At 45.5% G+C, this 25,000-nt stretch overlaps 1 protein-coding gene across 1 annotated transcript in view; it reads right to left on the reverse strand.

Annotated features, from left to right (window-relative positions):
* LOC310777703 (poly [ADP-ribose] polymerase tankyrase-1-like) overlaps nucleotides 1-25,000 on the reverse strand; it is a gene marked incomplete at its 5' end in the record, with an annotated part of 53,058 nt that overhangs the window by 27,004 nt on the left and 1,054 nt on the right. The window contains 8 exons of the mRNA XM_083638076.1: nucleotides 997-1,183; nucleotides 2,590-2,670; nucleotides 4,928-5,116; nucleotides 8,362-8,471; nucleotides 10,947-11,166; nucleotides 13,829-13,994; nucleotides 14,266-14,411; nucleotides 21,702-21,781. Coding sequence (XP_083494202.1) covers nucleotides 997-1,183; nucleotides 2,590-2,670; nucleotides 4,928-5,116; nucleotides 8,362-8,471; nucleotides 10,947-11,166; nucleotides 13,829-13,994; nucleotides 14,266-14,411; nucleotides 21,702-21,781 — 1,179 coding nt within the window. The remainder of the gene's footprint in view (nucleotides 1-996; nucleotides 1,184-2,589; nucleotides 2,671-4,927; nucleotides 5,117-8,361; nucleotides 8,472-10,946; nucleotides 11,167-13,828; nucleotides 13,995-14,265; nucleotides 14,412-21,701; nucleotides 21,782-25,000) is intronic.

Here is a 25,000-nt window from a genome sequence, read left to right on the forward strand (position 1 = left end):
GAGCCAAGGGGCAATTTCTGTGGCTGAAAAGTGAAGCCAATGCGTAAGTGTCTTAAACCTGCATTCTGGCTGCAAAAAGAAGTCAGATGGCATGGAAGTGAATAGGAAAATGGCCGTACTTCTAACTTGATTTATGACCTCAGTAAACACAAGTCTTCTTCAACACAGCCTGACGCTCATTTAGTCAATTCGATTTCAGTCCCATTTAGAGTCAAATAGGTGATAAAGCAGACTATGCTTTGGGGCGTGATTGACAGGTTGCCTGTCCAGTGATCGTGCAGCTCTGCAATCACGGACCAATAGCAGGCAGCGCTGCGGCTCTGTGGGAAAGCCCTGGTCTCACGCTAGCCAATCTGGGAACCCAGAGTCTATTTTTATTAGAAAAATAGACTCTGGGACAGCCCTACCTTTTCCCCCGGCTTCCTGTACAGCTACAGCGCGCCTCTCCTGCCACCGTCACTTCCTTTTCCGCGTCCGTGCTCCACTGTTTACAGTCTGAATAGCAACTCGCACCGCGACTTTGGCGATACTACTACAGTAGTCACAACAACTACACCTCCAGTCATTTCCCACTGTTGTTGTGAGACGAGCTGACATCTTCTATGCAGAGTGTTTATGCGTTAACGTTATTAGCGAATAGCCGAAACGGACGCGGAAAAGGAAGTGACGGTGGCCGGAGAGGCGCTCTGTACAGGAAGCCGGGAAAAAGGTTATTTTTCAAATAAAAATAGACTCTGGGTTCCCAGATTGCACGCTAGCTGCTTCCGGCTCTAAAAAAACCAAAGATGGCGAAACGTCTAAACGGGAGTACACAAACTAATGGGTGACGTCACGGTGGCTACGTCCATAGTTGTATACGGTCTATGGAGCGAGCGCTTCGGCCCACAACTCCTCCCCCTGTGTATGTGTGTGTACAGTGTGTGTGTGCGTGTGTGTGTGTATGTACAGTGTGTGTGTGTGTGTGTACACTGTGTGTGTGTGTGTTTGCATACGTACTCTCTCCTTCCTTCCTGTCAGAGCCCGAGGCTCCGTCTGCGGCTCCCGCGGCTCCAGCCACCGTGATGTCACTGAGGGGGGCGGTCAGGTTGTCGATGCTGCTGGCTGCTGACAGACAGGAGGGGGAGGGCGAGGGCGAGATGACCACGCCCCCTGTGGCACCTGTGCTCACCACACCCGCACTCACGTGGGAGCGGGAGAGGGAAACATACGTCTAAAACCAGGCGGTGATGGTTAGCTGACCAGATGCTATGGTTAGGTTCCATTCACACCAGAAGCTATTCAGAAGCAGAGCTGAAGCAGCGCTTAACAGAAGCCGAGTGCCGGTCACACCAAAAGCACTCTTTTCCTCAGCGCCTCCCTCGGCGCTGCCCTCCCCCCGCTCACAACTTGTATTGACTTCATGCCTGGCAGCTCGGGTGCAGCGCGCTGCACGCTTGAAAAGTAGAACAGAAGCTGAAACTATCGCTGCAGCGTAGCGTCAGTGCGGCATGCGGCTGGTGTTTGAACGGTCTCGCCCGTCTCGGACGCCGAAATGAAACTGCCATAGCGCTGCGTAGCTTCAGCGTGACTTCGGTGTATGGTGTGAACGTGCTATTAGCTAGCTAACAAGCCGACATTATCTAAATACTAAATCAGATGGATCAGTGATGAAACGATTAGTTCAGTCAGAAACAGATTACAGGAATGAACCGATTGTTCAATCTGCTGAGACAGACAAGTCACATGTGTATTGATTCAATCAGCTGTTCACCGCCACGTGAGGTCATCCAATATGGCCAGAAGGTGTGTTACGCTACGTTCACACAGACACAGGGCACCTACGCCTTGCCTTGCCTCAACCCATGCCTACGCCTGCAGACCTTGAGCTGGGCGTGAACCGATCACACCGCACGCCTATTGCACGCTGAACCTGGAGCCGAGTCACAAGCGCCTCCCCTCTCTCCCGGCTGTATTTTTTCACGTGTGGTCCCCGAATTATCATGGGTAGGTAAAATAAATCTGATATATTTAATGTTCTATTGATGCTGGATATGTATAACCAGGTCTGACTATAGTCAGACTTTTTAGAGAGGTAATCTTGCAAGAATATGTGCTGGCACAACAACATTGTCCATCTTGCTTCTTCGGTCGCTATTCTCTCTCCTGAAGATTTGTTTGCCGACAGGGAGAAAGCCCCACGTGATAGCCACCCGTCAATCTCTCTCTCTCTCTCTCTCTCTCTCTCTGCTCAACACTGTTGTAGTAACTCCATTTTATTTTGAAATTCAGTTGACTTTGCCATTTCCCACGGATATTGTCGCGTTTTTCTTTCATGGCTTGACAGAAGAAGCCTGCGTGCACGCGCCTAGTCGGCTTGAAAATAGAACTCACGCCTAAACGATAAAATCGGCGCAGGTCAGGCGAGGCGTGGGTACACGCAGGGTTCACGCTCAGGCGCCCGGTGTACACAGCCTCGTTGACTAAAAAGGACGCCTATTTAAAAGCGTGGGTAAAGGCAAGGCGTAGGCAAGGCTTGGGTGGCCGGTGTGAACTAAGCCTTATGTGACCTGAAAGCCCTCTATACGTATGCATGTGTGTGTGTACACTCACCACAGTGGCTTGGGGTTTTAAACAGCTAGGCAGGGCATCTGGCGGCATGGCGTCAATCAACAATGCTCTGATGTCATCAGCCTGCGACAGACAGAGAGAGAGAGAGGAGGGGGGGGAGAGAGATGTTAGATAGTCTCTTAGAACAGACGAGTTGGCTTCCGCAATTTTCAAATGCTTCCGCCATACCGTCTGTACTTCGTGGGGGAGAATCATGCACCAACCGGAATGGGAAGTAGAAAGGCGGGTTTTCCGCTCATTAGTCCAATCAGAATAGCAGAAAGGCGGGTCTTCCGCTCATTAGTCCAATCAGAATCCAATATGCCGCATTTTTCGTGGACACACGTGTCGTGATTGGTCGGATTCCGTCGAACTTCTTTCCTGTCTGAAGGTTTTTTTCCCAACTTCCTTGTGCATGTTCTGGGGGTGTAACGTACAGACTGTGTATAGCTGCATTCGCCAGATGTAGATGAGACAGTCTGTTTTAAGAGACTAGATGTTAGATGTCAGTTTGTCTTTTTGTTTTTATCACGGCCAGGGTCCAGAGTAAATATGCGACAAAATATTTATGTTTTGGAAAATGGGATCCATAAAGTTTTGCAAAAGATACTAGGATATGATATCCCTATGAGCTCAAATACATGCTACATCTTACTGAATAACATGTACAAATAAGGGATAGGTATCTGGTCAAAATATTTTTAATAGCTAGCTAAAAAAAGCTGTCCGAAGGAAATCCCCCTACTCAGGAACAATGGATAGAGACAGTAGAGGAAATCTACATAATGTGAAAACTGACACATGGTTTGAGATGACAAGAAGCACAGCTGGAAGAAAAGTGGGCGAGATGGACATTATGCAGCAAAGCAGCGACAGAGTAAACTGATTTCACGGATGAAACTGTGGGAATGGACCGACTACTGACAATGTAACTACCAAACAAAAACCCTTTTTTCCGTTTCGATTTTTGTTTGTGTGCATGTTTAACTCATTGAGTGCCAATGACGACTAAAGTCGTCAATTCAAATAGTAACGTAGAGTGCCAATGACGACTAAAGTACGGTAGTCAATTGCGTTTTTTGACGGTGGGACGTGGATCAAAGCCTGATGCATCTCCTGTTAAAATATGGCAGATTTTGAAGGTGTATAAGCTATTTTACGGACCCATTAGGTGGCGACAGCGCTCTCCAGACGAGAGAAAGGCAAGGAAAAACAGCAAAGAAGCCGTGATGAAAGAGAAACCGATGCATGCTGGAGCCGGAGCGGCACAGATTGCTCTGGCTGGAGCCAACGTTAGCTGCGAACAGCAGCCAATCCGCTCCCACAACTGAGCCCCTCTGTCTCTGCTGCATAGTTTCTCCACACGATTAGCCGCCAGAAAAGGAGACACCCGACAAGAAAAGCCAAACCATTCTCAGCAGTCCGGTTTGGATTTTTGGTGTCACGCTGGGAGCCGGCGCACAAAAACGGCGGAGCGCTCCGAAAATAGACGCTGGGTGCGTTAGTCTGTGTGTTAGTGTGGGGATGAGTTTCTCCCAGCTCCAGCATGCAAGCTGTGTGTTAGTGTGGGGATGAGTTTATCCCAGCTCCAGCAGGAAGAGATTCGTCGCCTGACGCAGGTAGCAGAGATTCGAGCAGAGCCACCAGAGACACTCCCACGGAGGAGGAGTTTGCAGTTGAGGGGGGTGGGGCACGCAGGGCACCACACAACTACACCACGTCACTACATCAGAAAATATTAGCTTCAGAGTCAGTGATGTGCTTGAAATGCTTCATTTCACAAAAGGCTCATTATCTCAGCTTCTAGTTTGAAACGTCTGTTTTTCGTGAAACCAACCTATCTTCTCCTGCTGATAACTAAAGAACGGAAAATGATATCAATAAACTTTTTTTTGCTGATGATACAAGAGAGTCTCATCGTTCTTTGGGCGTGTTCGGTGTTTACATAGTAATATCACACAATATTCTGTGGGTCTTGAGTTATCACTGAAAACGCTCTGAAAGGGCTGGCACTGGGAGCATCCGTTTTCCAAAAGTGGCTGGCACTCAATGAGTTAACTGTCGATTTTACATGTTTATAAATGCTGAACTCAATACAAAAAAACTAAAGTGCTGCCCCCTTGTTCATGCTGCTTATTATTATAATTACTCCATAAAATACTAATTGTTCGGTCATTGAATGTGTAGCATTATTGTTACGCTGTGTTGTTTCCTCATTACTGTATGCTGTAACTTTAATACAAATTTCTTTTTTGCAAAAGCTAAAAACGAAAGTGAAAAAAAAAAAAATCAAATACAAATAAAGCGTGTGTGTTTGGGTGTTTGGGCCGGCCGTGCGTACCGTGGCCAGGTCGAGTGGCGTCTGGCCCTCCTGGTTCTTCATGGTGGGGTCGGCTCCGTGGGCCAGCAGCAGAGCACACAGCTGGGTCCGCCCCTTCTGAGCCGCCTCGTGCAGCGGCGTGAACGCCCACTTGTCCGTGGCGTTGACGCACGTGTTGTACTTTATCAGCAGGGCGGCGATGTCCACGTGCTACAGGGAGGAGGGGGGAGAGGAGGATCTGTTTAAACGCAGGGGTGGCCAAACTGTCCACGTGCTACAGGGAGGAGGGGGGAGAGGAGGATCTGTTTAAACGCAGGGGTGGCCAAACTGTCCACGTGCTACAGGGAGGAGGGGGGAGAGGAGGATCTCTTTAAACACAGGGGTGGCCAAACTGTCCACGTGCTACAGGGAGGAGGGGGGAGAGGAGGATCTCTTTAAACGCAGGGGTGGCCAAACTTTTTTCGGTTGTGGGCCGCATACAGAAAAATATAAGGAGTCGCGGGCCAAACGATATTAAGCGCGGAAGTTTTCGCGGCAAAAAAAAGTTGGACCAGAAAACCCTTGTGCCATCAAAAATTTAATTTCTACCTAAATAAATATATGACACATAGTTTATTGATGTGCTCGCCTATTACAATGGGTATTTCTGTATGTTTTCAAATGTTCTTTTCCTGTGCCAACAGGTTAAGACAGATAATTTAACATAACATTAGTATTAAACATTCATTCAGTATTAAAAATGTTTAAAAATAATTAGACCAGGTCAGGGTACTCAAGTATAACCCATTTTCAATGGTTTTAAATTGAAAAAAGGAAATGAGGGGAATCAGTTTCTTTCTCTTTATTTTTTTGTTTCTCCGTTTTTTTTCCCGTTTTCGTTTTTTCGTTTTAAACTTTAAAACAGAAAAACGTTTTTAGCAATTTTTTATTTTATTTTTCTCCCCTGCTAAATTCATGGCGGGCCATTTAAAAACGGGCAGCGGGCAGCAGTTGGCCCGCGGGCCGTAGTTCGGCCACCCCTGCTTTAAAGGATGTCAATTTTATGAGGGGAAGTGACAATCTGAAAGAGGGGAAAGAGAAATCAGATTGGTAACACTTTCTATGAAGGTCATGTCTACAGTACAATGCATTATGAGACATGTTCATAAGGCATTATAATGCATTACAAGGCTTTATCAAACTCTTCATAAATGTTTATAATCATGCATGGCAACTCATAACAAGGTTAACATGGTTTATAAAGTATTATAAGTGGTGGACATAATGTATTATAATAAACTAATATGCAAGGCTGTAAGTAAAGTGTAAAACAAAAGATTATTCTTTCAAACTGTTATGGTATGGAGGTATAAAGGCTAATGAATGCTGAACTTATAATATATTATGTCCACCACTTATAGTACATTATACAACGTGTTATCAGTTGCCATGCATCATTCTAAACATGTATACAGAGTTTTATAAAGCCTTATAAATGTATTATAATGTCTTATGAACGTGTCTCATGATGCATTGTAGACATGCCATTGTTGAAAAGAAAAAAGTCTGCACTCTGGAGCATACTTAAAGACTTGGAGTTTTATTAACGTTTCGGTTCAACAACCTTCATCAGAACCTTCTGATGAAGGTTGTTGAACCGAAACGTTAATAAAACTCCAAGTCTTTAAGTATGCTCCAGAGTGCAGACTTTTTTCTTTTCAACGTATAGCTTTGTTAGTCTAGCACCTGGTTTGCATAGTGGATGTGCAGACGCTTCTCTCTACTATAGACATGCCATTGTTACCATCAGGTCTCGGTGTGTATAGCGCAGAGTAGGGATGGGGATGATATATCAAAATAGAACAGAATGGAATAGAATAGAACTTTATTGTCCACCGAGGTGGAAAACTGTCTTTTGTGTAATATATGTAAATCTAATATATCCCAATGCAAAATTGTGTCAATCAATCCGTATGTTGTGTCAGGAACATGAATGATGATCAGCTCCATGTTAATCTGCTGCAATCATCACTAAAACACACTTCCACAAGCTCTCCATCCACATTATATTATAGCACCGTGAGGACAACATATCGTGGCTCCTGCAGTTTCTGCTTTGCAGCGGAGCACCTTTGATGTTTACTTCACCACTTGTCACTTTGTAATGACATTTTTAAATTGTTGTTTACATTCCAGCAGCCAATGGCCTCGCAAGAAAGATTTGCAGTCAGACGTGAATTTTCTATTTATTGCCCTATATTTTCCTGGCTATATTGTAGGGGTGGGAGAAAAAATCGATTCACCTAAGTATCGCGATTTTTAATGTCACGATTTTTTGAATCGATCTTTTATTCCAGAATCGATCATCGCAAAAGCAAAAAAAATAAATAAAAAAAAATAAAATTGTGCCGGCAGTCAGGCCACTCACTGAACAGCAGGCCAGGCGCTGCCTACTGGTTTACTAGTGGTTTTATTACTTTATTAGTTAGTCTGAAGTAATAATTACACTTCAGGGTTAAAGTGGTTGCATCTCATTGTAAAATTGGACTTGGCCCAAATTGGGCTTCAAACGGCCCAAATTGGGCTTCAAACGACCCAAATTGAGCTTCAAACGGCCCAAATTGGACTTCAAACTACCCACATTGAGCTTCAAATGGCCCAAATTGGGCTTCAAACGGCCCAAATTTCACGCACGTCGGCCCATATCGGCCTGGCCTGCTTGGTATCTAATGCCCGGCCTGAATTATGATCCCAGTCCGCCCCTGTTTTTAACTATATCGCCCAGCCCTACTCATGATATAATATACAGTCTCTAGTGTATGATTCAACTTTTCCCATGTTCTAATCTAGTGTAAAAAAGCAAACAAACTGAAAAAAGAAAAGAAAAAAAGAAACAAAAATCGCAATAAATCGTAATATCGAATCGCAATAATCGTAGAATCGCAATACTTAAGAATCGCAATATATATCGAATCGGCACCCAAGTATCGTGATAGTATCGAATCGGGAGATAAGTGAATCGGCACAGCCCTACTATATTGAATGCTGAACCCCATTGTATCGTATCGTATCGTATCGTATCGTATCGTATCGTATTGTATCGTATCTTGAGATAAGAATATGATCCCATCCCCACCATAGATGCATTTTATTAATGCAAAGGACGAGACAACAATGTGAAGAGAGACACAGAGCGACTTGATCTGTGTTTGGAGAAAGGCGTGGGTTCAAGTCACAAGTTGAAGGAACAGACAGTCGGTGAGATGTGTGGAACAGACACATTTGCCATTTTTACTCTGTAGCTCGTTTAGCAGATATGGGTCACATCCTAGAAGAGACAAAGCCATCACCCACAAAACAACCCCAAAATCTGATTTGAGCAGCAATTCAGAAGTGAACTCATGAACGCAAGCCTGTGGTGTGAAGTTGAACGCAGCATATGTGTGTGTGTGTGTGTGTGTGTGTGTGTGCGTTACCCCATATGAAGCAGCGTTGTGTAAAGGTATCAGCCCTCCTTTGTCCTGTGCATTGACATCAGCTCCATGCTCCAACAGATACTCAGCTACCTCCAAGTTGTTATAACCAGCTGAGAGAGAGAGAGAGAGAGAGAGAGAGAGGTCAGCCAGCATGGTCTCCAGTCTGACAGACAGTGTATAATGATCTCTCCTCTCAGACAGAGGGTGAGTGGGTGTCTGAGCGAGCGGTCGGATCTAAATGTCACAGAGAACTTCAATGTGTTCTTCAACCCGCTCTTAACTTCTCCACGGTCAGTCAGACTACAAATACAATGCCTTTTTGTCTGAGGAACGGCAGGGTGCTGCCCGAAACGTTACCCTTTTTACCGGTGTAAAATAAATACACTCAACTTGGAGCCTTTGCCGTGTGCGAGCTTTCTTTTTCTTTTACAAATACAATGCTCCAATTTAAATTGCACATTGATTTTTTTTTTGATTGTGAGAAAGACCAGTCTGTGGTCATGAAACTGTGTGGAAAGAGCACAATGTGGGACATACAAAATACATTTTTACTTGGCCCCAAATTCTGTTTTGTTTGTTTGTTTTGGGTGATTTTTTTTAATGACCGAATGAATTTGAGAAATGGGTCAAGGTTAATGACTGTTACAACGCTGAGAAATCTTACAATGAGAACTAGCTGCTCACAGACAACAATTAAAAAGAGAGTTGCTGGAATGTGTGAACACTTCTCAACTGTCCTGTTACACCTATTTACTAACCTTAACTAACAAAAAAAAAATCAAAAGAACTTGAATTTCTATTCTTACACAAAATATATAAATTCAAGCACTTTCATGACTTGTGTCTATTTATGTCTCATTTCAAACACTTCCAAGGTATTGATTTTTGTTCTCTCAAATTCAGAGGATTTCAAAGACCTGTGGCAGTTACTCGGTCGGCCATTTTTTCTACTTTGAAAATAGTCTTAATTTACCCAGAATTCATGTGGGTAATTCATGTTGTATGAGGTACTTGCATACAGTCAGTGTGTACTACCTGCAGTGGTACACTGGCCGCATAAGGCAAGTAGAGCTGTCTGCTGAACAGGGTCACAAGCAAAAACGTGAAACACAACAGAAAACAAACAGAAAATGCTTCCATAGTGCTCACCTGGCATGATCCAAGTCTCCACAAACCCTGAGATTCCAAGTTGACTTGAAAAGGTTCACTTGAAAAGACGTGATTTACACGAGGAAGAAGAGCAAGTGAGAGGCCAGCTGCACATGACTATACAGTATTTCAGCTAAATGACATCTTTTCAAGTCAACTTGGCATCTCCGGGTTTGTGGACATCTCTCCTCGCCTGCACGAGCAGGTCTCCATTTCTCCAAACCCGGGACCGCGCCCGCTGCATTCTACGGCATGTAGTCCACTGACTGTCAGCAAGTTACCTCATACAAACCCACACCAAACTATCAGAACTATCCCTTTAATGCTTCCCACACACTAGAGGATAAAAGGCCCGACTTAATGCCCGATTCCCCTCGGGGGGGGGGGGGCAATAGCCAATGAGAGCGAGCAGACCGGGACGCGTCATACCCGGATGTTAATGCAGCGCTCACAACAAACGAGCAACAGCAGTGCCATGTAGCTCCTCTCTCCCCAGCATCCTCACAGCAGCTTAAAACAGGGTGGACAGCGGCGGAGGGCTCTCCAAACATGTGCCGAGCGGAGCGGAGCGGTTTGCTTCAGGGGAGCGGATATGCTGTAATATGAGCTCTCAGACAGGACGTTGTTTTAGCTCATTTTGCGAGGGTGTCCGCCTGCTTGTAGTGGACCCGCCGCTCGGTGCATGTTTGGAGAGCCATCTGCTGTTGTCTGTGGGGAAACAATTGCGGTTTTGTGGGATATAAACAGCCTAACAGTCTAGTTGCTGGAATCGCTTTGAGTCTGTACTTCAAACGGCTGGTGTGTGGTCTCGCAGTCTGGCCGAATCGTCTAGTGTGTGCCTTCAGGCGATTTTAATGTTAAAATCTGATGAAATTGTCCTTATGTCTGTGGTCTCTCATGTTTTTAAAATCGGTTAAGATTTGAAAATCCTCTAGTGTGTAGGCAGCATTAGATAGTCAAGAACTGCTTTGTGCAATGAGGAGGAATTTAAACATCAGTCTGAAGTCTGAATATTTGTCATCTCTAAGCCAGAGTCAATTCTATATTTGTGAAACCGGCACCTGGTGTGTATGTGTGCATTTCTCTCTCTCGTAACGGACAAGCCCGTCTTTTATTGTCACACGAACACCACAACACACTCATGCTGACGGTGGCCGGTGAAAAGTGTCCTCTGCATTTAACCCATCCAGGCATGTCCTTTCCTCCGAGGGGCAGGCCAGGAGCAGTGGTCGCTTTCTCGTACAGCGCCCGGGGACCAACTTCGGATGTTGTCGTCACTGGTCGGATGACGATGACGATCTGATCTTCTGCATGTTTTTAGTGGGGGGGTTATATACGGAGGAACCCCCTCTGGGGTTTCTGTGTGTGTGTTTGTGTTTGTTTGTGTGTGTGTGTGTGTGTGTGTGTGTGTGTGTGTGTTCCTGCGTGTGTGTCACCTGCGAGGTGCAGTGGGGTGGAGTTGCGTCCCTGTGTGTCCCTGCAGTTGATGTTGTCAGGGCTGCACAGCTTGGTCACGCGGGCCAGGCAGCCCTTCTTAGCGGCGTCCAGTAGGGCGGCGTCGCCCCGCAGCAGGTCCTGGATGTCCGTGTCCCCCTCCTTCACCAGGTCCAGAGGCGTGTTCCCGTCACGGTTCTTCTTGCTCGGGTCCGCTCCATGCTGGAGGGAGGGAGGGAGGGAGAGAGAGAGAGAGAAAGAGAGAGAGGGAGGAATACTTTTCACTCAAAAATCGTGCGATTATGGAGCTTCTTGAGCCGTGTGCAGATCGCGAAGGCGCCTTAAAGCCCCAAACGCACCGGGAGCGTCAGACGCTCGCGTTTGGAAGCACGGCCGAACACACACCAAGAGGGTTCTGACGCGCGTCAAACTGCCTCGACGCCCTGAGCTCCACCCCCTCCCTCTCTGAGCTCCACCCCCTCCCTCTCTGAGCTCCACCCCCTCCCTCTCTGAGCTCCACCCCCTCCCTCTCTGCCCACTTCCATCCCCGTCTGTCCTCAAACAAATCTCACGACAGTTTAAATACAACAAGCATGTCAATACGCTACACTATAGCGAGACGAAGTGAGAATAATGTTCTGAACGCATCGGCTAGCAAAATATAGCCTATCCCTGGATGTCATGATGAGATTAAGATTATGAAAGTTTGGACAGAAGGATTTCATAATGTTTTCACACAGCGCTGCCTTTTTCTTCTCCCCCTCTGCACGGCAGACAGGTAGGATGATCCACAGCAGCCTCTGAATGACAGACAGGTAGGATGATCCAACAGCCTCTGAATGACAGACAGGTAGGATGATCCACACAACAGCCTCTGAATGACAGACAGGTAGGTAAATGGTAAATGGTAAATGGCCTGCATTTATATAGCGCTTTTATCCAAAGCGCTTTACAATCAGTAGGTAGTCTACATTCACCCATTCATACACCGATGGCGGCAGGCTGCCACGCAGGGTGCCTACACACCATCGGGAGCAAGGAGGGTGCCCAAGGACACAACGACAGCAGCTGGGAGGGAGTGGGGATCGAACCGCCAACCCTTGCGTCATTGGCCGACCCGCTCTACCTCCTGAGCTAAAGCCGCCCCATAGGTAGGTAGGATGATCCACACAACAGCCTCTGAATGACAGACAGGTAGGATGATCCACACAACAGCCTCACAAAACTACGGTGTAACAACTTTTTTTTCATCGGTCCGCCTGCCTACATTATAAATGAGTAGCCTTTCCCCCAAAATACTGATGGTTCTGTCATTCTGTGGTGTATACATTTCAGATCTTGATGCTTGCAGTGCGCTATAGTTTGGGGCTTAAAGCTTAATTTATACTTATTATAAAGTGTCGCTCAGCTCATGGTCGCAGACGAAAAATAAAGTGTCGCTCACGTTGCTGCATTTATGCTTCTCTCCTCGGCTCAACAGTCACGTGACGCTATAGACAGAGGGAGGCAGAGAGCTAGTGCAGACAGCCAAGAGAGGGAATGCTGTGTCAGTTAACCCACGTCGGAGGCAACATGTAACTGCAGCCGCATATAATATAACGACACACAACCACACAATCCCCTCCTCTCTCTCTGGGAAGTTGGTCACGGTGTTCTTTGTGATTTTCACGAAGTCATACATCAAGGACATGCGGATAAAAAATAGCGGGGACCAGGGCCGTAACCAGGGTTCCGAAATAGGGGAGGTCCAGCAAGGGGAGGCAGATTCGGTGGCGCCCATAAGGGCGCCGCCGGAAAAAATTTGAGGGTTTTTTTCCCCCTTTTTTAGCCATATTTAGAGTAATATATCATTTTAAATCAACATTAGGATTATACTGTTGTGATGTCATTATTCAGTATAATTTCTCTTTCATGTCACCACCTGCTCAGCTCTCCTGTCAACATAATTGTAACTAACAAACACAAACTGTTTTAGCCAAATTCATATCAAAATGACACCTACAAACACAGGTACACAACCCAAGCCGTACACAACACACAAAGTCATCATCGATAATAAAAAAACATACAGAGGGACATTTATTTATTCCTGATAGGAACGATTGAAAAATAAAATAAAATATATTATGTTGTTTTTAACTTTACACCACCTCTTTTTGTTACTTATTGGGTCATGAAACTGAAACCATGCATATAGCCACCTGCATACCTGACTTCGGGAGCTTGGCAATTGGCATCATGCATGATTAGCCAGTAGCATCCCAACGTGTCACACAGGTAACATTACTTAAGAGACAGACTAGACACTTACTTTCTTGGTTGTTGCTAAAAAATCTGTCAGTGTCACTCACTGTCTGTCGTTCACTCGCTCACTGTCTCGCAGCTCGCTCACCTTCAATTATCTCGCCAGGCAGACAGAGAGTCATCACTCACCACCATGCTGCTGCTCTCTCGGAATCAAGTTACCGCGGACGCGGCGTCAGATGACTTCCTGCCTGACCTGCCTTTCGTTTCAAAATAAAAGCGATTCCGTGTTTTTCATGCTTTTCCATGCAGATTGTTTTATTTTTTTCTCTGAAATATTAGGGGAGGTCCGGACCTCCCCGTCCTCATAGCTAGTTACGGCCATGGCGGGGACACGTTCATTCATTTCATTTCAGCGAAATCTAAAACAAGGAAGTCAAGCGCGTGCCCGTCTATAGTCAATCACACTTGCGCGACATTATGTGACGTAGTCAGCGACACTAGACATTTCACCAGGTAGCAGACACTGCTCGCCGACACTTGAAAGTGTCGACTCAAGTCCTCATTTCTGTCGGCGACCGTTTCAAAAGTGTCGGCAGACAAAGCATAAATTGGGCCTAAGAGTGCTCCGCAGCCTCACCTTGAGCAGCAGTCTGCAGATGTCGTACTTGCCCTTGGCGGCGGCCTCGTGCAGCGGGCTGAACCTCCACAGGTCGGCCACGTTGACCGAGGCTCCGTGCCGCACCAGCAGCTCAGCCACCTCGTAGTGCCCGTACGAGCAGGCGTTATGCAGGGGCACCAGGCCACTGTGGAGGGACAGGGAAGGGTTTGTTCAGACGTTAAAGGAACACTCTGCCCATTTTCAACCAGCTTTGTATCATTAGAACATCAGTAGTATATCAGAAAACTGTAAACTGTTTTGAACTCTGTCATTTAATTTGACAGTTATCGAGTGTTAAAGTGTGGACCAGTGACATCACTGGTCCACACTAACTCAAATGAATAACTCATGAACTCAAATCAACTCTCAATAACTGTCAAACTAGATGAATGATGAATGGTTTGACAGTGTGGTACCCTTTGTCCTTGGCGTGCACGTCGGCCCCATGCTGCAGCAGGTACTCCACCACCGTTACTCTGTTGTAGCCCGCAGCGAAGTGGAGAGGGGTGGAGTGACGCCCCTCCAGGTCTCTACAGTTCACATTCTGAGCCGTACACAATGACTGCAGAGAGAGAGAGAGGGAGGGGGGGAGGGAGAGAGAGCGAGGGGAGAGAGAGTTAGGCTACAGCAACAATCAAGCAATAAGCCACACACACACACACACACACACACACACACACACACACACACACACACACACACACACACACACACAGTGTATATAGTGTACAGCAGGGGTGACGTATTTTTGTAGGCTTACTCATAAATCGTCGCCATGCTGGTTCGTAGGGGGAGAAGGCAATGGGATTTTTGCATGGGGATTTCAGTTAAATCCAAGAAATAAAGTCTGTGCAAAAGTGTGAAATGAAATGAAATGACCGAAAACCTATTTTGTGATTCTGGGTAAAGTGAACTGTTCTGGATTAACAGGAAGATATTTTTGAATGACAAACACCTGCTGGTGTGTGACTGCAGGGCTCTTTCACCATCCTGCCAGAACCTGGTGTGTGACTGCAGGGCTCTTTCAGAACCTCCCAGAACCTGCTGTGTGACTGCAGGGCTCTTTCACCATCCTGCCAGAACCTGGTGTGTGACTGTAGGGCTCTTTCACCATCCTGCCAGAACCTGCTGTGTGACTGCAGGGCTCTTTCAGAACCTCCCAGAACCTGGTGTGTGACTGCAGGGCTCTTTCAGAACCTCCCAGAACCTGGTGTGTGACTGCAGGGCTCTTTCAGAACCTCCCAGAACCTGCTGTGTGACTGCAGGGCTCTTTCAGAACCTCCCAGAACCTGGTGTGTGACTGCAGGGCTCTTTCAGAACCTCCCAGAACCTGGTGTGTGACTGCAGGGCTCTTTCAGAACCTCCCAGAACCTGCTGTGTGACTGCAGGGCTCTTTCAGAACCTCCCAGAACCTGCTGTGTGACTGCAGGGCTCTTTCAGAACCTCCCAGAACCTGCTGTGTGACTGCAGGGCTCTTTCAGGACCTCCCAGAACCTGGTGTGTGACTGCAGGGCTCTTTCAGAACCTCCCAGAACCTGCTGTGTGACTGCAGGGCTCTTTCAGAACCTCCCAGAACCTGGTGTGTGACTGCAGGGCTCTTTCAGAACCTCCCAGAACCTGGTGTGTGACTGCAGGGCTCTTTCAGGACCTCCCAGAACCTGGTGTGTGACTGCAGGGCTCTTTCAGAACCTCCCAGAACCTGCTGTGTGACTGCAGGGCTCTTTCAGAACCTCCCAGAACCTGCTGTGTGACTGCAGGGCTCTTTCAGAACCTCCCAGAACCTGCTGTGTGACTGCAGGGCTCTTTCAGAACCTCCCAGAACCTGCTGTGTGACTGCAGGGCTCTTTCAGGACCTCCCAGAACCTGCTGTGTGACTGCAGGGCTCTTTCAGAACCTCCCAGAACCTGCTGTGTGACTGCAGGGCTCTTTCAGAACCTCCCAGAACCTGGTGTGTGACTGCAGGGCTCTTTCAGAACCTCCCAGAACCTGCTGTGTGACTGCAGGGCTCTTTCAGGACCTCCCAGAACCTGGTGTGTGACTGCAGGGCTCTTTCAGAACCTCCCAGAACCTGCTGTGTGACTCCAGAACCAGAACCGTACCCAAATGCAATCTAGGCCAACCCGGAATGAATGTGGGCCGTCCCGACTTTGAAGTCTTCGTTTTTCGACATTATTATTATCATTCAAAGTGACCTTTAACATGAATAAAACATCATACAAATGATTAAGATGATCAATCATCAACCTTTTTGCTCGGAGTCCTCTCTGAACTTTCCTACAGCTGTGCAACAGTCTCTGACACTGGGGACAACTGTCGCCAAAAAACAAATTCTGAAGGAATGGAAATCTCCCTCTCCACCGTCTTTCCAATTGTGGTTGACGGACATGACCTCTGATATACGCATGGAGAGACTTAAGCTTCTGGCATACTCTTCGCGCACGCGCTGGAGGCGGGGCTCAGAGGAGGGCGCGCGCACTCTGCGCGGGCCAAAACAGAACATACTCAGTGCGCAGCTCCAGGCTCCAGGCAGTCTGAATGAAATTGAATGTAACGTTCCCAATTCTATGTATTAAATTATAAAAAACGACCCCTCCACATTTGGGAAGGCTAAGCCACACAACTAGTTCGTTATAATCGAACAGCATGCTTTGAAGGCGACTTTACGACGGTGAGGACTCAATCACAGCAGATATCCGCTGATAGCCTACCACGGAGATCTCAGGCACAGGCAGCAAAACCGACGCGCTGATAGAAAAATCTCCATGGACGCGCCGCGCTGCGCTCAGGCCTCGCCCCCCGACACGCCCCGTGCGATGTCGTCATAATCGCCGTGCGCCCTATGCGCTTGGCTGGGCGCGAAGAGTATGCCAGAAGCTTTAGGTTCCTGAGAACCAATGCACTTAGAAAATGTATAACCATCTGGGACCCATTTTTAGTCTACCTCAACGAGGCTAGGGGTGACGGGTGACTCGCCCGGCTGGCTTCTCATAGACCCCTTGAGTGAGATCCCAGGTATATCGTTTACAAGAACATAAGCACCTTAGGTGGCTGGCGGCACCACTTTGTAATGTTGATTATATTTTTTGTTTTGTTTTGTTTTTGTTTTGTTTTTCATTTCTTTCCCCAGTCTCTGAGCCTGTTTTGTCTTGTTTGTGTTCTATAAAAATGTAAAATGTGAAAAAAATAAAAATAAATAAAAAAATCATCAACCTTTTTATTTAAACCAGAAATATCACACGCACATTTCTAGCGCCGTGCGGCGTTCTGAGCATGCAAACTGTGCGCTGCACCAAGCGGAGCGCCCGCCCGAGAGATTTTATAGGTGTGAGATTCCTCTAGACTAGAGGAACATCCGTCACACCACAGACAAATGCTCACAAAATGGAGGAAAATGGAGGAAATAAAAAGTGCTTTCAAGGAGGAGACAACTTTTAACTGTGTTAAGTAGAATAATAGATCCTGATAAAACATAATGGAGCTTGACAAGCTGCAGTGTTTGCCCCTAGAAACAATTTCAGGCCTGGAGGGATTTCGAAACGTACCCCGACCGCAACGGTGGGGGCCCTCGCTGGCGACGCTGAACTTTTAGCTAACCTGTTTGCATCTATGTTCGCAATGGCATCCCAAGTATCATCATACTATTATGGGATGTGATGCGAACAGTTGTATTATGGGATGTGTGTTTCCCAGGCAACGACACATGTTGACACGTTTTGGAACAGCGCCGCATGCTGGCACAATGCAAAGCAAAATGCTTATTGTTTTGAATGATTTGGCATCTTCTATTACTGTCAACACTGTCAACACCAGTATTGTTGTATTGTAATAATATGACATAAAGGTTTATTGAAATTTTGGGGAGAGCAGAAAAAATAAAAAATAAAAATAAAAATAAAAAAAAATCTGGCCTGGCGGGGGCGTCGTTGGGCTGGCGGGCCCGCCAGGCCTGTAGAATGGTAGGGGAAACACTGACCTGTTGCTGAGCCATCAATGATCAGCAGTCATCATGCATAACCACTGGTGATCACAGAGACGCTGGCCGCTTCCCCGGCAACAACAAAGTGAAAGTGGCGGTGGAGAAATTGGACGTTGTAATAAGTGAATTTCCATTCCCACAACAGCGTTCTTCTTAGGCAGTATGTATTATACTGGACAACAGCGTTCTTCTTAGGCAGTATGTATTATACTGGACAACAGCGTTCTTTCTTAGGCAGTATGGATTATACTGGACAAGAGCGTTCTTTCTTAGGCAGTATGTATTATACTGGACAACAGCGTTCTTAGGCAGTATGTATTATACTGGACAAGAGCGTTCTTTCTTAGGCAGTATGGATTATACTGGACAAGAGCGTTCTTTCTTAGGCAGTATGGATTATACTGGACAACAGCGTTCTTCTTAGGCAGTATGGATTATACTGGACAAGAGCGTTCTTTCTTAGGCAGTATGTATTATACTGGACAACAGCGTTCTTAGGCAGTATGTATTATACTGGACAACAGCGTTCTTTCTTAGGCAGTATGGATTATACTGGACAAGAGCGTTCTTTCTTAGGCAGTATGTATTATACTGGACAACAGCGTTCTTCTTAGGCAGTATGTATTATACTGGACAACAGCGTTCTTAGGCAGTATGTATTATACTGGACAAGAGCGTTCTTTCTTAGGCAGTATGGATTATACTGGACAACAGCGTTCTTAGGCAGTATGTATTATACTGGACAAGAGCGTTCTTTCTTAGGCAGTATGTATTATACTGGACAACAGCGTTCTTCTTAGGCAGTATGTATTATACTGGACAACAGCGTTCTTAGGCAGTATGTATTATACTGGACAAGAGCGTTCTTTCTTAGGCAGTATGGATTATACTGGACAAGAGCGTTCTTTCTTAGGCAGTATGTATTATACTGGACAACAGCGTTCTTCTTAGGCAGTATGTATTATACTGGACAACAGCGTTCTTAGGCAGTATGTATTATACTGGACAAGAGCGTTCTTTCTTAGGCAGTATGGATTATACTGGACAAGAGCGTTCTTTCTTAGGCAGTATGGATTATACTGGACAAGAGCGTTCTTTCTTAGGCAGTATGTATTATACTGGACAACAGCGTTCTTAGGCAGTATGTATTATACTGGACAACAGCGTTCTTAGGCAGTATGTATTATACTGGACAACAGCGTTCTTAGGCAGTATGTATTATACTGGACAACAGCGTTCTTCTTAGGCAGTATGGATTATACTGGACAAGAGCGTTCTTCTTAGGCAGTATGTATTATACTGGACAAGAGCGTTCTTTCTTAGGCAGTATGATTATACTGGACAAGAGCGTTCTTTCTTAGGCAGTATGGATTATACTGGACAACAGCGTTCTTAGGCAGTATGTATTATACTGGACAACAGCGTTTTTAGGCAGTATGTACTATACTGGACAACAGCGTTCTTTCTTGGGCAGTATGATTATACTGGATAAGACCCGAAACACCTTACGACCCCAGTTAACATCACTGATGACGCGTCCCAGCGCATGCTGAAGCATTGTATCTTGAATCGTATGAGTATGGCTCCCATGGCCAGTGACACTTAGGAATAGTCTAGGTGACAACCAAGTATAGATTGGTGACAAGCTGGAGAGACAGTTGACGGCCGGAGAGACGGCACCCGGTACGGGATGGGTTAGCACCCCAGCCTGGCTCTCTCGTGAGGGAGAAATCCACAAACGCTACGGATTAGCCTCCTGAAAAGCTGTATAAAGATCGGCGCGGCCTGGGGTCCTTCAGGCTAGAGCGAGGTGCTCGCCGCAGGCGAATGACGTGCAGCGCACAGGCCTCCTTGAGGCATCCTCTCTGTCCATGGTACGCCATGATGGTACGGCATAGTAGGATTGCCTTTGGAGGGTCTGGTGAGACGAAGGAGGAGCGCGGCCGGGAGAAACCCACAGAGCCTTAGCCCTCCATGCACCGAAGGGTCTTTCAATGCTGCGGTGTACAGTAGCACTAGCTCTATTGCAGCGGATTGGGCATGATCAACCCTTCCGCGGGCAACGCTGCAGACCGAGTAGGAAGGCTGATCTGTGAGCGGCTGCTTCTGGGACGCAGGTCGGGGTCTTAATCGGCCTCGGCTGGGTCTACTGGGCGAGGGTGTATGATGTTCGATAGACCCGAAACACCTTACGACCCCAGTTAACATCACTGATGACGCGTCCCAGCGCATGCTGAAGCATTGTATCTTGAACCGATAACAGCGTTCTTTCTTAGGCAGTATGGATTATACTGGACAACAGCGTTCTTAGGCAGTATGTACTATACTGGACAACAGCGTTTTTAGGCAGTATGTACTATACTGGACAACAGCGTTCTTAGGCAGTATGTACTATACTGGACAACAGCGTTCTTCTTAGGCAGTATGGATTATACTGGACAACAGCATTCTTAGGCAGTATGGATTATACTGGACAACAGGGTTCTTAGGCAGTATGTATTATACTGGACAACAGCATTCTTAGGCAGTATGGATTATACTGGACAACAGGGTTCTTAGGCAGTATGTATTATACTGGACAACAGCGTTCTTAGGCAGTATGTATTATACTGGACAACAGGGTTCTTAGGCAGTATGTATTATACTGGACAACAGCGTTCTTAGGCAGTATGTATTATACTGGACAACAGGGTTCTTAGGCAGTATGTATTATACTGGACAACAGGGTTCTTAGGCAGTATGTATTATACTGGACAACAGGGTTCTTAGGCAGTATGTATTATACTGGACAACAGGGTTCTTAGGCAGTATGTATTATACTGGAAAACAGGGTTCTTAGGCAGTATGTATTACTGGACAACAGCGTTCTTAGGCAGTATGTATTATACTGGACAACAGCGTTCTCTTCGGATTTTGTCGAGCGATTCAGAGTCTGATCTTTGCTCAGAGAAAATAATTGAGCCAATCAGAGCCTTTGTGTTGTGGGCGGGTCTAAACTCTAAATGGGGAATAATGTCTAGAATAAATCTCTAAACATTGTATTGTAAACAAATCATATAAAAAATATGAATCTGTATGGTAAAGTAATCAGTTGCAAAATGGGACGTTTAAAGTCGAAATGAACCGGAACGGAATGCAAGTAGTGCGAGTGTTGGAGACTGAAAACAAATCTTGTCTGAGATTAGGGTTGAGAGGCGGACCATATAGGGTGTCGATGATTTGATTTGACAATTCTGAGGACTGGCTTCGGCATTGGCCAATCCTGGCATGTTCCACCACCAAATCGAGTGGGATTCAGCGTGTTTTCGTGCTGCCCGCCCGCCTGGAATCTCCGAGGGGCGACCCCTGACAACCAGGCTCTCAGGTGTGCGCCATTATCGCTATTGCAGTAAATACAATATGCCTGCAATGCGAGTTTTAATGAGCCAGTTACATTTCTTTGCATTCTCAGACATTACCGTTGGCTTTTTTTTGGTATGTTTCATACAATTGGCCAAGTTAGTAGTTAGTTTATGGGCTAGAAACTCTGCCAGATGACAGGCACTAGGCGCCATTTTCTCCATCTGGAAGAGAAAATTATCCTGAAATGAAGATTTGATTGACAGCTGCCATGTTGTGATATGATTGGTTGAAATGGGGTAGAATGTTGATAGTACTAGGTGACGTCAGCCAACTGTAGATTACTGTTATGAATGAAATCTTGAAAAATTAACTTTTGATGTGAAAAAGTGTGGGGGAAAAATAAATTAGATTTTTGTGATTTTCTTTGGCATACATTATTAAATAGGTGCACTGAATACCCAGGTATTTGAACTAAAAGAAAAGAAAAGTCATTTTTGGATTTAGCTCGACTTTAAGTAAATAAGACAAATCTACCTTGACGGTGTCCAGGTCTCCGGCTTTAGCTGCTTCCAGAAGTCTGTAGTCCACATCAGAGTTCCTCACCGGGACATTCTCTACAGAGCAGAGGGGACAGACAGGGGGACGTTGGAGATCCAAACCTTCTACCACACGACCACAGGTCTTCTACTGGTGATGACCCAGCAAGCTACTGCAGACTAACTCCAGGCTCAATGGCACTCCAGGAGTGGAGAGCATTGCTAATTCAATTTCCCTACTCAGAGTTCATTAATAAATTATCCTTTATTAATATTATTATTATTATTAGTAGTAGTAGTAGTAATAATAATAATAATAAACTCTCCTTTGATAACTAAATATTGACCGCAGCTGTGGGCGATGTTCAACGCATTCCTGCTTTAAAAACAACTTTTGCTTGCTCCTATTATTGTAGCACCCTTTTACGGAGCATGTCGTGCTCGTCATTGTCGACGATAACGTTATCTGACCTGGCTAACAATGGATACTCCGCTTGCTTGCTGTGTACCGAGCTCAAAGTAGTAGGCTATGTTCCTTTTACCGCTGCACTGTCCGCTACAAAAACAACTTTCTTCTTCTGACGTTCTTTTGGATTTCGCGCCGTGACCGCCGGAAGTGTTGACACAACCCGGAAGAATTCGGCCCACCCCCGCGTATGAACATAAGGTGAATAGGAGAGCTGTGAACGTCTATCATAAGCTTCACTGTGATTCCCTGTGCACCTGTTTGGCAGCCTATATACAGATCCTTTCCAAAAAATGTGAATATCATGGAAGTCGGTTTTTTCCATAATTCCTTTCAAAAAGTGAAACTTTCATAGATTATAGATTCATTACATAAAAAGTGAAATATGTCTAGCCTTTATTTGTTTCATTTTTCATAATTTTGGCCTACCGCTCCAGAAAACCCCCCAAAACAGTATTTCAAGAAATTAGAATAGTGTGAAGAAAATCAGCAGTTACTTCTCAGTTATGACTGACTCCAGCCTCAGTCCACTCCCTCTGAAATTTTTGAATCGTCTTTGCTTGACAATCCGCTGAAGCCCACAGTCATCCATGGTATTTCCATGATATTCAAATTTTTTGGAAAGGATCTGTAAGTGCCTGTGCTTTCAGACCTCGCTGCTAAATCTTGACTTAACTGCACGCAACTCAAATGCGACTGATACCTTCAGTTACTTCTCTGGCTATAAAATAAATTGGTGAAAGAGTGAGGTCCTTCCGATATATAAATCTACCCCCCCTCCCTCTGCGCCATATTTACCTTTTAAGGTCAAGTCAAAAATGTAATATTTGGGAATTGTCACCGATGGGGAAATCTTGTGAAATTAAATTATACACCATTGATAGAGAAAATGAGTAAGGATCAGATCCTTACTCATCAAGGGTGTATAATTTAAGGTGGTTTAGTCGACCCATTTCCCTCATAGGGAGAGTTAACAGCATAAAGATTAATGTCATGCCCAGGCTTATGTACCTGTTTCAGTCGATACCAGTCGGACTCCCCGAAAACTTTTTTTTAGAAAATACAATTCCATAGTTGACAAACTTCTATGGAATAATAAAGTCCAGAGAATAAAAAAGAAACACCTTGGAGGGTTAGGTCTACCAGACCCTGAAATATATTTTTAGGCTGTCCAGATTAGGCCCTTGTGTTACTGGTTTAATAATTAATTAATAATTAATTTGGACCCAAATTGAAGCACATATCCTTAAGATGCATGATTTATCATACATTCCATACTGCTTTACATCCAAAAATATGAAGACATTCACAGCCAATCCCAGTCTTAGTCATTCAGTGAAGATCTGCAGGATGTTCATAAATATATGAGACAACCAATCTCCCTCTCCCCCATGACACCCATCATGCTCAATAGTACCCTGCCACCAGCCGTAAGAGACCATTCCTTTGGGATGTGGTCGCAGAAGGGTATTAAAAAGATTGAGGATCTTTACCACGGGGACAAACTGATGTCTTTTGGGGAATTGAGATAGTTATCAAATTCCAGCCACACACCTCTTCAGATATTTTCAGATGCGACATTTTATACAAGCCCAGCAGATTGAGTGCTCCCTGGACAAGCCCAAATTCTCCTCAATGGAATCTCTATTGCTCAAAGACAATCTGACCAAACATATGTCACAAATATACAATTTACTATCTGAAAATTACAACAGCACTAAAAGAGAAATGGGAAATGGATTTAGAGATTGAGATCACAGACGATCTCTGGAGCGAGATGAACGAACATTCACAGATAATTTACATTAATACCAGGTATAAGCTCTCCAAGTACAAATTTATACATATAACATATTTCACGCTGGAGAGAATTAACCGTATCAAAAGAGATTCATCTCCGCTCCGTCCGCACTGTAAAGTGGTAGGTGTACAGTACGTTAGTACATAATATGGTGTGGTCCTGTTCTGAACTTAGACAATGGTGGCTGGAGATTGAAAACACTCTTAAAGGTTTATCACAAGAAATATATTCTCCTCATATGACTGTAATGTTAACTCCTATGACTGTAATGTTAGGAGACTTGACCAATCTGAATTTTGACCAATCTGAATCTTCCATCCCAAAGGATAAAGGGCGTCGTTAGCCTCGCTATTACGGCTGCCAAGAGATGTATGACATCTACATGGAGCCAAGAGGACCCCCCTAGGATTACTAGTAATTGGATTACTAAGCAATCCAAAAGTAATCATTAATTTTTAACACATTGAGTGCCACAGCGCTTCAGTAAAATTGTCTGGAGCCTGTGCCAGATTCACTTCCATTCAGTTGAAAACAGCTATAGAATTTTTTCTATTATGGCTATATTAACGGGGCTGGACTTTAATGAAACATTGAACACTCCTGCTTCTTCCAAAGAAGAAATTTTGTTTCTAGACAGTTCCATTATGAAATTACAGCCTCTCAAAAAAGTGCACTTTCAAGGGTTTTCTGTCGTTTTTTTTTACTTTCCAAGATATAGTCCCTTTTATGAATACCTTTTGCACTCTAATTTCGAGCACATTCACTGACTCTGGCTGGTGTTTTCTGATGTGGTGGCGTGTGGTGTGGTTTCTGTGCAGCCACACACCCCTCTCCCCCCCCCCCCCCCCCCCCCCCCCTCTCCACCTCTGAGCTGCGGGCTCCTCCCACACGCACAGAGTTTGCTTTCTCGACTCCGTTTTTGCCCCGGACAGATCCCAGCGCCCATCAAGGAAATGATGCGCGCTGGCAAACGCGACTGAACGAAAAGGCTTGGCCCGTTCGGCTTCGGATGCTGGCTTTCTAGGAAATC

Source organism: Poromitra crassiceps (genome assembly GCF_964638095.1).
Source record: "Poromitra crassiceps genome assembly, chromosome: 6".
In the NCBI taxonomy this organism is placed as follows: Eukaryota; Metazoa; Chordata; class Actinopteri; order Beryciformes; family Melamphaidae; genus Poromitra; species Poromitra crassiceps.